Source organism: Varanus komodoensis, unplaced genomic scaffold (genome assembly GCF_004798865.1).
Source record: "Varanus komodoensis strain SLA01 unplaced genomic scaffold, ASM479886v1 scaffold3, whole genome shotgun sequence".
NCBI lineage: Eukaryota > Metazoa > Chordata > Lepidosauria > Squamata > Varanidae > Varanus > Varanus komodoensis.
The window spans coordinates 32,909,211-32,923,744 of NW_025335761.1; the positions used below are offsets into that span (position 1 = coordinate 32,909,211).

At 41.3% G+C, this 14,534-nt stretch overlaps 1 protein-coding gene across 1 annotated transcript in view; it reads right to left on the bottom strand.

Annotated features, from left to right (window-relative positions):
• Positions 1–11,544: 11,544 nt before the first annotated feature.
• SLC25A21 (solute carrier family 25 member 21) overlaps positions 11,545–14,534 on the bottom strand; it is a 303,709-nt gene continuing 300,719 nt past the window's right edge. The window contains exon 10 of the mRNA XM_044437123.1: positions 11,545–14,014. Coding sequence (XP_044293058.1) covers positions 13,953–14,014 — 62 coding nt within the window. The 3' untranslated portion in view covers positions 11,545–13,952. The remainder of the gene's footprint in view (positions 14,015–14,534) is intronic.

A 14,534-nucleotide genomic window follows, 5' to 3' on the forward strand; every position in this document is an offset into this window, starting at 1 on the left:
ATTAATTGTACAGGCAAGTTTTGGTATACAGATGACTTTTTATAGTAACAAATTATAGAACTGAAAGAATACACGGATCTGCTATTTATCCTGTATTTTATTTGATTACAAAGAAGGCAGTAATATGGTTTTTTTTTCTGTATGTAAATATGGACTTGGATCGTAAAGTGTGTTTCCACTACTCAGCTAATTTCTGTCTCCCCCCCCCCCGCCATTTTGTTAAGTGGTGAAACCATGTCCCTATTTCTTTCCGTGAAGCTGGCATTTGCTTTACATGGTTTGAGTTTAGACAGTTTTTGGGGCATGTTTTGTGCACAGGGTGGAAGCGCCTGGATCATCTTGACAGCATTTGATTTCAGCAGAAAGCGGAAAGTGACTCAATTCAAAAGCCAGTGGCCTGGATCTAGAGCATCCCATCTGTACATGGAAAGGCTCCTTCTCTTTGTGGACATGACTGAGATCCAATGGAGGACCCCACTAGAGGATGAAGGAGGGGAAGGGATTTTTGCCATTTCCCCAAAGCCAGCTCCCACACTGTTCCTTCCACAGGGTCCCCAAATGGGATTTTCCTCATGAGGGCTTTGGACCCAATCCTTTGATTTCAATGGCACTTCAGTGTGGGCAAGATTCTCTGTGTTAGGGCTGAATTAGTCTTCCATATGGTACCCAGTCTTCTAAAATCACAATAATATCACACTATTAGGAATGAGACATGGATAAAAAGGGCCTGAACAAAATGGAAGCTTGCAGTCAATGTGAACCTTTGTGCAGAGATTTTTTTTTTAATAAGCCAAAGTCAGAATCTACAATAACGTTCTCTTGTGCAAACATGGAAGAGACCTTGCACGCCTCCCATTTGTGCAGGAGGTGTGTGAATTATATCCCGAGTTAGCAAAACCACTGTGAAAGAAAATTGTACTGTAGTCTGTTGGCTTACCTGTGTTCAGTAACTTTAGCCCAAAACTTATGCCAACCTTTTAAAACAAAACCGAAACAAAACAAAACAAGAAAAAAGTCTTAAATCTCTGCTTTATTGAATGTAGAAAGGAAAAGGCTTTTGGTAAAGTTTACACTGTTGTACATAAACATGTTTTACTATTAGGCATATTGGTGGTGGTACTACAGATATTTATAATAACAAAATTTCATTTTTAATTTTTTTGTTTGCATTTCTGTATCCTTTATCAAGCATCATTTCATGGTCACTTGGACTCCGATTGCTCTTTTACTCTTTTCTCTTACCAGTATAATCTTTTCAAGATGGGTTCCTCCTTGGACAATAATAAAGTTGTGAATATAGTTTCGGAAAGCCTCCTCGAGCTTGCAGATGTGTGCTGAAGATTAACCATGAAAAGGAAAGATTTGAAAATTGACATATTTCCTAGCATTATAAGATATTAATATATTATGTATTTTTGTAAGTCTAGTGCAATACTGTAAAAAATACACCATTCAATACAGATTTTGAAAGACTGCTTTAATGAAATTATCTCCATTTCTTCCTAGCCATATTACACATACTGCTGGAACCGCAAGATAAGATCCTGTCTCTTTTATGAGCATTTCATGCTTTTATTTTACAATGCCAACAAAGGTAGATATCTAAGGCAGTGCAAAGAAAATAATGTGTGATGTCATACCGATACTTCCTGGGAAATTTTCCAAAACATTTTCCTGCTGCAATCATTTAGTCATGACATATGTTGAATTGAGAATATTCGTGAGATGTAATCAGCACGAGCAGACAGAGTTTCTGGGTTACAATTTTCTTTTGGCACAGAGCATCATTACAACCGATTATCCAGGAACTAAATACAAGCCTGCTTCAAGCAAATATGGATATGCAGCAGTAGTGCTTGATGTACTCCAAACGATGTGGTGCCCAATCATGGAGTCATTAAACCTGCACAAGTATGTTCAACCCCAATGGATCATGGTCTGTCAGTCATTTTGGCTGCACTCTCGACAACAGAAATGTTCTTTGGACTTGCATTCTGGTATAAGTGATTTGGGCTTCAAATCTCTGTACATTTATTTGGGAGTAATTCTTAGTGAATTCAGCGGGACTGATAGCTTTGAATACTGCTAAAATCTAAAGTATGGAGTGGGTAATATTCTTTGTGTTAGGACTGAACAAGTCTACCATATGGTACCCATTTCCAAAGGGAGTGGTCACTTTTCAACTTAATGAAGGTTCAAGTGATGACAGATAGGCCCTCTAATTGTATCTATGACATGTAGTGTCCTTTCAAGCAGCAAAAATTAGGTTAAAAGTGCCAGATAAATTGGGAGGCATCCACCACATTGCTCATTTCCATGTCTAGTTGCTCCCTTCTGAGGATTTCCACCTCAGACTCTTTAAAAATCCCAGTATTATCTGCATAGTAATGAGCCACACTTATTTTTTAATGTGTCATCAGCTTTGATAATGCTGCCGTATTTAATAAAAAACCTCTAAGGTAGTGCACAGCAATTCAAATCAACAAAACCCTGAAACAACACAAGAGCATTAAAACAGGAAAACAGCTGTATAACTTAAAAGGATGCATTAAAAAGGCATGTCTTCATTTTCTAAAAAGCAAAAGAATAGGAGCCAACTGAGATTCCTGAGGGAGTGCATTCAACAGCTTGGGGACAACATAGGGAAGGTCCTTTCATGCAGGACATTGTGGCCATATTGCCCTCAAATGGTTATTATCTCCAGCAGATCTTAGCATCTAGGCTGGCGATAACAGTGAGATGGACGATGACTTAGATTGTCCTAAGCTGTTTAGGGCTTTAAAGTCTGTGACTAACCTCTTAAATTGAGCCCAGAAAGCCATTCACAGCCAGTGCTGGATTTGCAGGACAGGTGTAATACGGTCCGAATACCATGAGCAGGTTAGCTGCCACATTTTGCACCAGATGTATTGCAGTAGTCTAAATAAGATATAGCAAAGGCATGGATAAATGTTCCAGGTCAGACAGACTGAGGAAGGTTCACACCTGGTACACCAAATGTGTTGTGCAAAGCACTTCTTGTCACTGCCACCACTTGAAGATGCAGGGACTGTTTAAGATCAAGGAACAACCCCAACCTATGAACCTGATCCTGCAGGTTCTACAGTGGTGACTATATGCTCAGCTATAAACATTCAAGTATTCTATATGCTGATGAACCATTAAACAGGTTACATACAGAATGCCTCCAGTTCAGTCCAGGCCTGGAAAAGCTCTTGCTTGAAAGCTTAGAAAACATCCACAAGTCACTGTCAACCTTGGTAGATCAATGGTTTGACTCATTCTAAGCAGTCTCACATGTACCTAATGGATGTTTATCACTTTATAAAGTCCTAGATGAAAATGAGATTTAATATTTTAATTCATGGTGGAGGCTTGAGAGGTTTATCCGTATCTAGTGATCACAATGTTTTTTTTTTTTTAATCTAGCAATATAGGAAGTAGCCTTAGACCATGTCAGAGTGTGTGTCCATCTAGCCTAGCATTTTGTACTCTGATTGGTGTCAGTCCTCCAGGATCCAAAAATGGCCTTTTCAAAAATATCTTTGGCTAAGGGCACAATCCTATCAGGATGACCATCAGCCCCTAAACTTGGAGGCTTAAAGGCATCCAGTGCAAAGTGGAGGGTGTCCTCCCTGTCTGCATTTTGGTTAAACAGGCCAATCTAGTCCGATTATCTTATAGAGGGCCATGAAGGGGGCTTGGTGAAGCATCAGAATAGCTGGTCTCTTGGCCTGTACGATCTCCTCTCCCTGAAATGCCACCTTTCTCTGCTCCCCAAGTTTTTATTCCAGGTCTCGGTAAGTAGCCAGTGGGGAACTTTCTGCATCAGCTGTGAGGTAGCAGGTGGATGTCTCAGTGCCGATTCATAGTTCTATGGTCAGAGTGTTGTCTTTGATCTTAAAACTCTCTCAGGACTGTAGGATTGCTCCCTTCACGCTCCCTTTAAAAAGTACAGATGCCAGGGATTGACCCTTGGAGCCTTCACATGCCAAACACATGCTCTGCATGATGGCTCCCTCATGACTGAAAACATGCACTCATACAGCCTGGAGTTCTGATCCGTGTAGTGGAAGAGTTAGCATGAATCTTAGCCAGGGGGCTACATGATCTGGACCGACAGTGGGATCAGTGGCCCTCTCGACTTGTTGGATTGCAGTGCACATCAGCCCTAGACAGCCTAGTCAACAGTGAGCGATGAGAATTGCAGGCATTGGAGGCCATTGTCTCCCAATAAAAAAGCAAAAGTATCTCCACTGCAAGTGCAAGGTGACATGTGATGCTGTTCTTTAGCAAAATTGCTACATTGATTGACTGTTTAGTTTTGATACTGTTTTGTAAAAGTAGAAATGTAATGAAAAGTTGGGGTTACACAATGGGCAATCAAAATTTTAACTGGTTGGTCGTGAAGTCATGTCCGACCCATCGTGACCCCATGGACAACATTCCTCCAGGCCCTCCTGTCCTCCACCATCCTCCGGAGTCCACTTAAGCTCACACGAACTGCTTCAGTGACTCCATCTAGCCACCTCATCCTCTGCTGTTCCCTTCTTCTTTTGCCATCTACTATTCCCAGCATTAGGCTCTTCTCCAGGGAGTCCTTCCTTCTCATTAGGTGGCCAAAGTATTTGAGTTTCATCTTCAGTATCTGGCCTTCTAAAGAGTAGTCAGGGCTGATCTCCTCTAGGACTGAACAGTTTGATCACCTTGCTGTCCAAGGGACTCGCAAGAGTCTCCTCTAGCACCACAATTCAAAGGCCTCAGTCCTTTTGCACTCAGTCCTCCTTATGGTCCAGCTTTCACAGCCATACATTGCAGCTGGGAAAACTATAGCCTTGACTATACGCGCTTTTTTTGGCAGGGTGATGTCTCTGCTTTTTAGTATGCCATCTAGATTGCCATAGCTTTCCTCCCCAGGAGCAAGCATCTTTTAATTTCTTGGCTGCAGTCCCCGTCTGCGGTGATCTTGGAGCCCAGGAAAATAAAATCTGTCACTACCTCCATTTCTTCCTCATCTATTTGCCAGGAAGTGAGAGGACCGGATGCCATTATCTTAGTTTTCTTAATGTTGAGTTTCAAGCAAACTTTTGCGCTCTCCTCCTTCACCTGCATCAAGAGGCTCTTTAGTGCCTCTTCACTTTCTTCCATGAGAGTGGTATCATCTGCATATCTGAGGTTGTTGATATTTCTCCCAGCAATCTTAATTCCAACTGCTGATTCATCTAGCCCTGCCTTTCTCATGATGTGCTCTGCATATAAGTTAAATAGGCGGGCGACAGTATATAGCTTTGCCGAACTCCTTTCTCAATTTTGAACCAATAAGTGGTTCCGTGTCCAGTTCTCAATGTTGCTTCTTGACCCGCATATAGGTTTCTCAAGAGACAAATAAGATGGTCTGGTACTTCCATCTCTTTAAGAACTTGCCACAATTTGTTGTGATCCACACAATCAAAGGCTTTAGCATAGTCATTGAAGCAGAAGTAGATGTTTTTCTGGAACTCCCATGATCCAGCGTATGCTGGCAATTTGATCTCTAGTTCCTCTGCCTCTTCAAAACCCTACCTGTACTTCTGGTAGTTCTCGGTCCACATACTGCTGGAGCCTAGCTTGTAGAATTTTGAGCACAACTTTGCTAGCATGTGAAATGAGTGCAATGGTGTGGTAGTTTGAACATTCTTTGGCGTTGCCCTTCTTTGGGATTGGAATGTAAACTGACCTTTTCCAATCCTGTGGCCACTGTTGAGTTTTCCAAATTTGCTGGCATATTGAGTGTAGCACTTTTACTGCATCGTCTTTCAGGATTTTGAATAGCTCAGCTGGAATACTGTCGCCTCCACTAGCTTTGTTGTTGCTCAGACTTCCTAAGTCCCATTTGACTTCACATTCCAGGATGTCTGGCTTGAGGTCAGGGACCACCCCATCATGGTTATCAGGGACATTAAGCTCTTTCTTGTATAGTTCTTCTGTGTAATCTTGCCACCTCTTCTTAATCTCTTCTGCCTCTGTTAGGTCCCTGCCATTTTGGTCCTTTATCATGTCCATCTTTGCATGAAATGTTCTCTTCATATCTCCAATTTTCTTGAAGTGATCTTTGGTCCTGCCTATTCTATGTTTTTTTCTATTTCTTTGCACTGTTCATTTAAGAAGGCATTCTTATCTCTTCTAGCTGTTCTCTGGAATTCTGCATTCAATTGTTTGTCTCTTTCTCTTTCTCTCTTGCCTTCCACTTCCTTTCTTTCCTCAGCTATTTGTAAAGCTTCCTCAGACAGCCATTTTGCTTTCTTGCATTTCTTTTTCTTTGGGATGGTTTTAGTTGCTGCCTCTTGTACAATATTGTGAACCTCCATCCGTAGTTCTTCAGGCACTCTGTCTATCAGATCTAATTCCTTAAATCTATTTGTCACCTCTACTGTATATTCATCAGGGATATGATTTAGGTCATACCTGAGTGGCCTAGTGCTTTTCCCTACTTTCTTCAACTTAAGCCTAAATTTTGCAACAAGAAGCTCATGATCTGAGCCACAATCAGCTCCTGGTCTAGTTTTTACTGACTGTATAGAGTTTCTCCATCTTTGGCTGCAGAGCACATAGTCAGTCTGATTTCTGTGTTGACCGTCTGGTGATGTCCATGTGTAGAGTCGTCTCTTGGGTTGTTGGAAAAGACCATCGTATTCTCTTGACAAAATTATATCAACCTGTGTCCTGCTTCATTTTGTACTCCAAGGCCAAACTTGCCTGTTATTCTGGTTATCCCTTGGCTTCCTACTTTAGCATTCCAGTCCCCCATGATGATAAGGACATCATGTTTTGGAGTTAATTCTAGAAGGTGTTGTAGGCCTTCATAGAAATGGTCAACTTCAGCCTGCTCAGCACCAGTGGTTGGGGAATAGACTTGGACTATTGTGATTTTGAATGGTTTTCCTTGGATTCAAACTGAGATCATTCTGTCAGTTTGGAGATTGTATCCCAGTACTGCTTTTCCTACTCCTTTATTGACTATGAAGGCTACTCCATTTCTTCTGAGGGATTCTTGCCCGCAGTAGTATACCTGATGGTCATCTGAATTAAATTCACCCTTTCCTGTCCATTTTAGTTCACTGATTCCTAAGATGTCGATGTTCAGTTTCGTCATCTCTTGTTTGACCACATGCAGCTTGCCTTGATTCATGGATCTTACATTCCAGGTTCCTATGGAGTATAGATCTTTGCAGCATCGGACTCTCCTTTCACCACCAGATACATCTGCAACTGAGTGTCCTTTTGGCTTTGACCCAGTCGCTTCATTCTTTCTTGCGCTACTAGTACTAGCCCTCCACTCTTCCCCAGTAGCATATTGGACACCTTCCGACCTGAGGGGCTCATCTTCCGGTGTCATATCTTTTTGCCTTTTGGTACTGTCCATGGGGTTTTCATGGCAAAGATACTGGAGTGGGTTGCCATTTCCATCTCCAGTGGATCACGTTTTGTCAGAGCTCTCTGCTATGACCTGTCCGTTTTGGGTGGCCCTGCATGGCATAGCTCATAGCTTCATTGAGCTACACAAGCCCCTTCCCCATGACAAGGCAGTGATCCATGAAGGAGAAATTTTAACTACAGACACACATTACAGCTATTTTGGGGTCTGCCAGGGGTTTAAACTTTAGGGAGTCCACATTAAGACCCACATGTTTTGTTTTTTTAAACACGCACAACAGTAATTTGCTTGAGTCAAGCCCTTAATACACAGCTTTACCTAGTTTGTAACATTTTAATGAGTACTACAATAGAGGTGGCAATGAGAACATGGGGAAACCATTTTTAAACAACCCCTACATATTACAGTCAAGAAATCGTAACCCCCTCCCCCCGTTTTCCATTTCTGATTAAGACATTTTCAAATGCTTTTCACAGTTGGAATGAACATGGCTGTTTCCACAAGTTCCCTGCAGATGAGTGGCTATTAATAATATTTAAAGTAGCCATAATGCTTTTTGTGGAAATATGAATTAAAGCATAATCTGTTTACATTTGTGGCCTTTATTATTTTAGTGAAAGCCAGGTCCTGACAACCTTCCATCTGCCAGTGAGAAAGGGGGAAATTCAATGGGAAGATGTTGCAAAAAGTGCAGTTCCAGGCAAGGGGTCATTGGATGACTTAAACAGGTTTTGTCTGGTTCACAAAGAATTTTACTTTGCCTGAAAACATGTCCTATAAGATATGTAGAAGGAAGAGTGTAAGATGAAATTATGTCAGGTCAATCCAGAGTCCATAAAGCCAGGGGATTTAAATCAGAGCTGGGGAACCCATGAGAGCCAGTGTGGTGTAGTGGTTAAGAGCATGGGACTGGGACCCAGACGATCTGGGTTCTAGTCCCCGCTCGGCCATGGAACCAACTGGGTGACTTCGGTCCAGTCACAGACTCTCGGCCCAACCTACCTCACAGGGTTGCTGTTGTGGGGATAAGATGGATGATGTAAGCTGCCTTGAGCCCTTTGTAGGAAAAAGGCAGGATATAAAAATAAATAAATAAATAAATAAATAAATAAATAAATAAATAAATACCCCTCCTGCCAGTGCTGGACCCCATCAGCCCCACTCCTGATTTCATTTTAAGGACAATGTGGTCAGAATCTGGTTGTGATGAGTGTGTGTGTGTGTGTGTAAATTAAGTGAGGTAAAGGATAGATATGCTGCCATATCCTTTCATCCTACCTGGTATCTTTGCATTGCACAGATCACTACTTTGCAGAAGAACAATGGCAACTCAACATAGGTGCCCTTCCTTCCTCTTTACTGAACTTGGAAAAATCTTGGCAAGCCTCTCTTTTCTGCCACTGGGCTAAAGGGAATGGTAGTACTGGATAGTATCCAACTGCACCCGAACCCTAGAAGGAACGATGTTACATTAGTGTAAAGTGACATTTGTACAGCTAGAGCACTGAGGGCAATGGGAAGCAGAGATTTGCTACCCTAGAGTTTTGCTGCTAATTTCCAGCAGCAAATTATCACTTTTCCCCCATTGCTCTAGCAAGTGCTAGCTCGCCTATGCAGGCATTGCTTTACACTAGCACATCATCATTAGCACTAGTGATGGGACACAGTGGAACACTGCCAGGTACCATCATTGCCTTTACCCATATAGCAGGAAGGACATCGGAGCAGTGTTAACCTTCTTATAAATTTCACAAAAACCTCATCACCTAGAAAGTCCGTTCACATGTTCACTCATAACAGGTTAGAGCAGGAGGTAGCCTGTGGTCCTCCTGATGATGATGTACTGCAGGTCCCATCAGCCCTAAACTGCATAGCCAATGGTTAGGATTGACGGGTGTTGCAGTCCAACCACCCCTGGAGGACTGTAACTGTAACTGGCTGAATACTGCTAGTTGCTGACGTTGCAGTTGATTCTTGCTTCCAGCTTTTGATAAGCTGCTTTTCCACACACAATTATTTGAGTAGGGATACAGTTTTAGCTAGCAATCCTATTGAAGTCAATGGGACTCTGAAAGCTCATGACTGAGGCCAATCTTTCATTCTTTGAAAGTGTGGTAAAAGCTAGCTATTAGCATAAATGAAAATTGGAGATTTCATCCAGCAATGAGTTCAGCCAGAAAATCAGAATGTTCTTTGCAGTCATTTGAAACACACACACATTGAGGAAACATTGCTATAAAACAGTTCTATTTTATTGAAAGATGTGGCTGAAAATATAATTAAAAACATGTTGGAAACAATGTATAACAGAAGGCTATGTATGTATATACAGTATGTAAAAAGCCTTTTATTTTTATATTTTGAACACCTTAAATTAATAAAAGAATCATGAAGATGGATCTGATTTCTTTGTAAAAGATCTTTCACTCTTGCACTGCAGTGGAGGGTTTGTCATAACTGATGACAAAATGACCCTCCCAAAAGACTTGCCTTCGGTATGAAACAAAGCGAACTGATTACTTTTGTGTTGACTTTAGCTACTGAAGCACATCTTGGAAAAGTCAGTGTGGTCAAATGGAGACAAAAGAGGTATTTTCATTTTCATGTCAGGACAGGTATCTTTAAAAATGCTGAGAAGGCACCTCTGTTTTTATTGTGCAGCATGTGTCTCTATAATCCAATTTTAACAGAAGGAAGAATGTAAATACTGCAACTCATATTGTAGAATTTACATGCAATCTTGGAAAGATAAGGTTGGATACAGACTTAATCATGCATAGAGCAGACCCATTGAAATCAATGGGACTTAAGTTAATCATGACTAACATGTTCCATTAATTTCAGTGGTTTTACTCCAAATAAGAGTTAGACTAGATCAAGCACATGGCTTTGCAAATCTTTTCAGAAACCGCACACACAGGTGCTTAGAATCTGAACCCTACAGGATGCATACCCAAATATACAACACTTCACATGACACCAGCTTCCACTCCCAAGTTTCACACTTTTTAGGAACCAAATCTCTCTGCACAATTAATTCCAAAGAATGGGACAGAAAACACTCCTGGACTGACAGCCTTGGCTGTGGCCTTCGCAGGACAAAATTCTTGCTCAGATGTAAAACAAAAACTGAAGCTAACTTTAATGTACATGCAGCAAACGCATTTGGAACCCCACTGAGAAAAGGCTGCATTTCTGCACTAAAATCTCTTTCCTCAAGCTTGCTTTTGCTTTAAAAATGGTACTGTGGTTTTGTTACATGATAGTTACATGTTACATGCTACCCCTTAGGTAGTCTAAGGGGTTGAATTAGATGTTATGTCATGCATGAGTTTGGTGCTGCAAGCAGCCACACCCTTAAGCTCTCGCCACCCCATAATGCCTAATACAGGGAAAAGCAACTACCAGTCCTTAAATCTAATCCAGCTTGTCAAGGTTGCCCGTCCAAACTGCTGGGCTTCTGGATACTCAAGGCTGGTCATTCAACCCTACACCTGCTTTTTCTGACAGTTATGCATGATCCTTTCCAAAGAGACGTGATACCTCCACCATTGTCCAATTCTGACCAGGAGAAACACCAACAGTATACCTGTTTTATTTTTTTTTAAGCTATGATAGCAAACAGGAAGTTCAAAACCTCAGGTTTCTGGACCTTGACATGAATACTGAGGTGAAGCGGATTGATTCTGAAATGTCCAAGTGGGCTGGGCCAGTTTCTGAAGCACCAAATTGGCATCTGAGTTGAAGCAGCGGTTGATGCAATCCTGTTCATCTTTCTTCACAGGAGCTGCACTCAAATGGCATGTCACTCCCAAAGTCCATCCATACAGCATATTGAGCTGCCATTCACTTTTTTCAGTTTTAGAGAAGTATATTTTATCCTTTAAAAAAATCTCCCATTTCCCCCTACATGTCCAGTAGCTTAAAATGCATTGATATAAAAGGGACAAAAAAAAAGGGGGGGGGGGAGAGAGTATGTGTCTGTGTGTAAAGGGGGGGAAGCAGTTTTAGTACCAAAAGGTACATATTGATAGTAATCATGTAGAATTAGCTACTGTCCCTTACGCCCTACCTCAAACAGAAGGTATAGAACTAACAGAAATAAGATGGAACTTCATAATAACTGGGAAAAACTGCACATTAAAGTAAGCTAAAGGTTACATTGTGATGGAAGCCCATGCTTGCTTAGCAGGAGTTCTTTGGTGCTACATTACAGTGGGGAGTGGCACTGAAGGCAAAAGCAGCGTATTTTCATTTAAAGCTTGTGCTGCCAGTTAATCAAATTTTGGTGGGGCATTTCAGCACTTGAGAATGGGGAAAAAACTGCACAAGGCATTGGGAACCACAATCAGAGGGTGAGTGATAGGGAGGGAAGGGAGCACAGCTGTCTGAGGAACTCTGCAGTACCTGATTAGGCACTAGGGAACATATTTGGCCCCTTGTCCAGAGGTTCCCAATTCCTGCCAGAGGGACACAGCTCCTGACCCTTCTCTGCACCATTTTCTTGCTTAAAAGCACAAGAAATAGGAGCACCGGTGGCAAAGTGCAGCTTCCCTGTGGGGTGGAGGGACTCTCATCAGGAGAGACACCTTGGAGAAAGTGCTGAGCCCTCATTCCCCTAGGATTAGTCCAAATAGCGGAGGAGCGGGAGTACGGGATTCATGCATTAAAAGAGTGTATTGGCACCACATTTAGGCACATGCAACTGGACAGGTGGAAACACACTTCAGTGCCCTCACCTCCCCACAGCACCTCATCCAATCCCCTGAAAATGCTATTCAGAGAACCAGGACATTGTGCTGAATGAGGTGAACTGTCATGCGCTGTGGAAGGGGGAACCAAAAATCAAGTGGAGCGATATTCCACAAACAGAGCCCTTCCCCTTGCAGAAGAGAAAGATCACATATCTAACGAAAGCAGCAGCACAGAAGGCTACTCTGCACTTGAAGAGTGAAGATTTTAATGTGGCCTTCAAAACTCTATGAGGTGGATCCAGGCTGCATATTATAACTAACTTAAGTCCTATCAATTTCAATGGGTTTACTCAATGACAGAATGTGGATCCATTTAAAAAAATTGATAATAGTCAACATTGCTGCTCAGGTTAGCAAGAATGCATACAATGGGCTGGTCGAAGTGGATTTCTCTACTTCCACACAGCCCTGCTGGCCCCCTGCAAACACTACACAAAGGACTTGGCGAACCCTTGGAGAAGGGGGTGAACTATGGTGAGAGGAAAGGCACTTACTTATAAAAACTGAGTAGCAAGCTTTCTGCTCATGCAGACTTTCCATAATTAGAAGGCATAACTTAGATCCAATGCATGCAGTCTTTCTATTAAAAGAAGGCATAACTTAGATCCAACCTAGGGATTGCAAAGTTGAAGGTTATTTTGGTTCATTTGGAGCAGGAGCATGCAAGTACAGGTTAAAGGGAAAAATATGAGAGTAACACTAATGCAAGGATAGACAAATAAGGGGGAGGGACTGTAAAGGAAAATTGGAGGATGCTTAACTCTTGCCTCCAGCCAATTCTCTTTTTCACACATCCTCCCACAATTTTCAGTTGGGTTTGGCAGCAGACTTTGTTAGATTTTTCTTAGGAATTCTAGTTTGGAGACATTTCCACCAGTGGGAAGGGAAGAAGCACCCTTTGTTGATTCCTCCCACTGCAGCAAGCATCCCTCCAAAAGTCTGCTCTGAAGATTTGGGAAACTCTTTGGAACAGGATGGTGGATGATGCCATGGAAGATATTTCTCTGAGTGTGGGGGCTGGAATTGGCAAAAGTCATCTTTCTCCACTTAATCCCAGTGGTATCATTCTGCTGGATCAAATCCTTCCATAGATTGAAGGAATAGTGTGAAATAAAATGAAAATATTAAATGTGGCCCTTTTCTCTTCTACACGAATTAATGCACAAATCACGAGTCAAATTATTTGGGAATAGCAATCCAAACCAGATCTTGCTGACACAGGTAAATAAGTGGGTACTTATTGGAAAAGATGTGAATGTAAGAGCACAGATAGTCATAATTTTTGTTTATTGAATTTTATGTTTCCTAACACTTCCTTCTTCAAAACTGTACCCAACTGTGTAATCCTGTGTCAGTCTACCAGAATAAAGTCCCATTCAATTCAATCGGAGTTACTCCCAGGAAGGTGACTATAGGATTGCATCCAAAATTAAAGCTTTAATGTACAGATCTATGTTACATTGTTTAATCAAGCAAAGGCAGGTGGCTATTTAATAAAAAATAAATTTGCTTGACAGCCCAACTTTTTACTCTTTGAAAATATACTGTCTTTATAATGTTTTTTTTTTTTTTTTTTTTGGACTGATGCATGTATTTTTGTCTGTTACTGAAATATAATTTCAGGATTTATTCCTGGAAAGAGTTTGGTGCTATCAGCGTTCATTAACTTCAGTGATGGCTGAGTGAGAAACCATTTTGCTGAGGGTCGGAAGGAGGGAAAGGGGTTGCTTACAGCTTGATACCAAAACATATATTAGTCTGTTGCCTTAGGTGTGCCGTTTTGATCACCAGTTTTCTTGAAGCCACCCATAAGTGTACTCATAAACCAGAAGCATCACTGCACCACCTATAAAAAAGAACATTATTTTATGAAACACACAATCATATTCTCTTCAAGATTTATGCAGCTTTAGAAATAAGACAGTTCAGACCCTTCTACACAAATTGATGCAAAACCCATGATTCAAATTATTTGGTGACAGCAATCCAAATCAGATCTTGCTGATGCAGGTAAATAGGTGGGCACTCTTGAGACAGATATGAACTTAAGTGCACACATAGCCTCAGACATTATATCAAAAATACATATATTGAATCCAATCCATACCCAATGCTGAATGAATGAATGAATGTGCATATAAAGTACCCATGATACAGGCTAATAACATCCCACACAAAAAGTCATCGGCTTGATTATATGGAAATGGACACATTCCTTAAAAGTAAGGAATGCAGGTAGTGATTTCCATGGTTAGAAATAAATCCTGAACCTATTCCAGGCAAGTGGGTTAACAGGGACAGACTTGACATAAAAGAGGTGTACAAAACTTTGAGTGGTATAAAGAAAGTGTACAGAAAAATGCTTT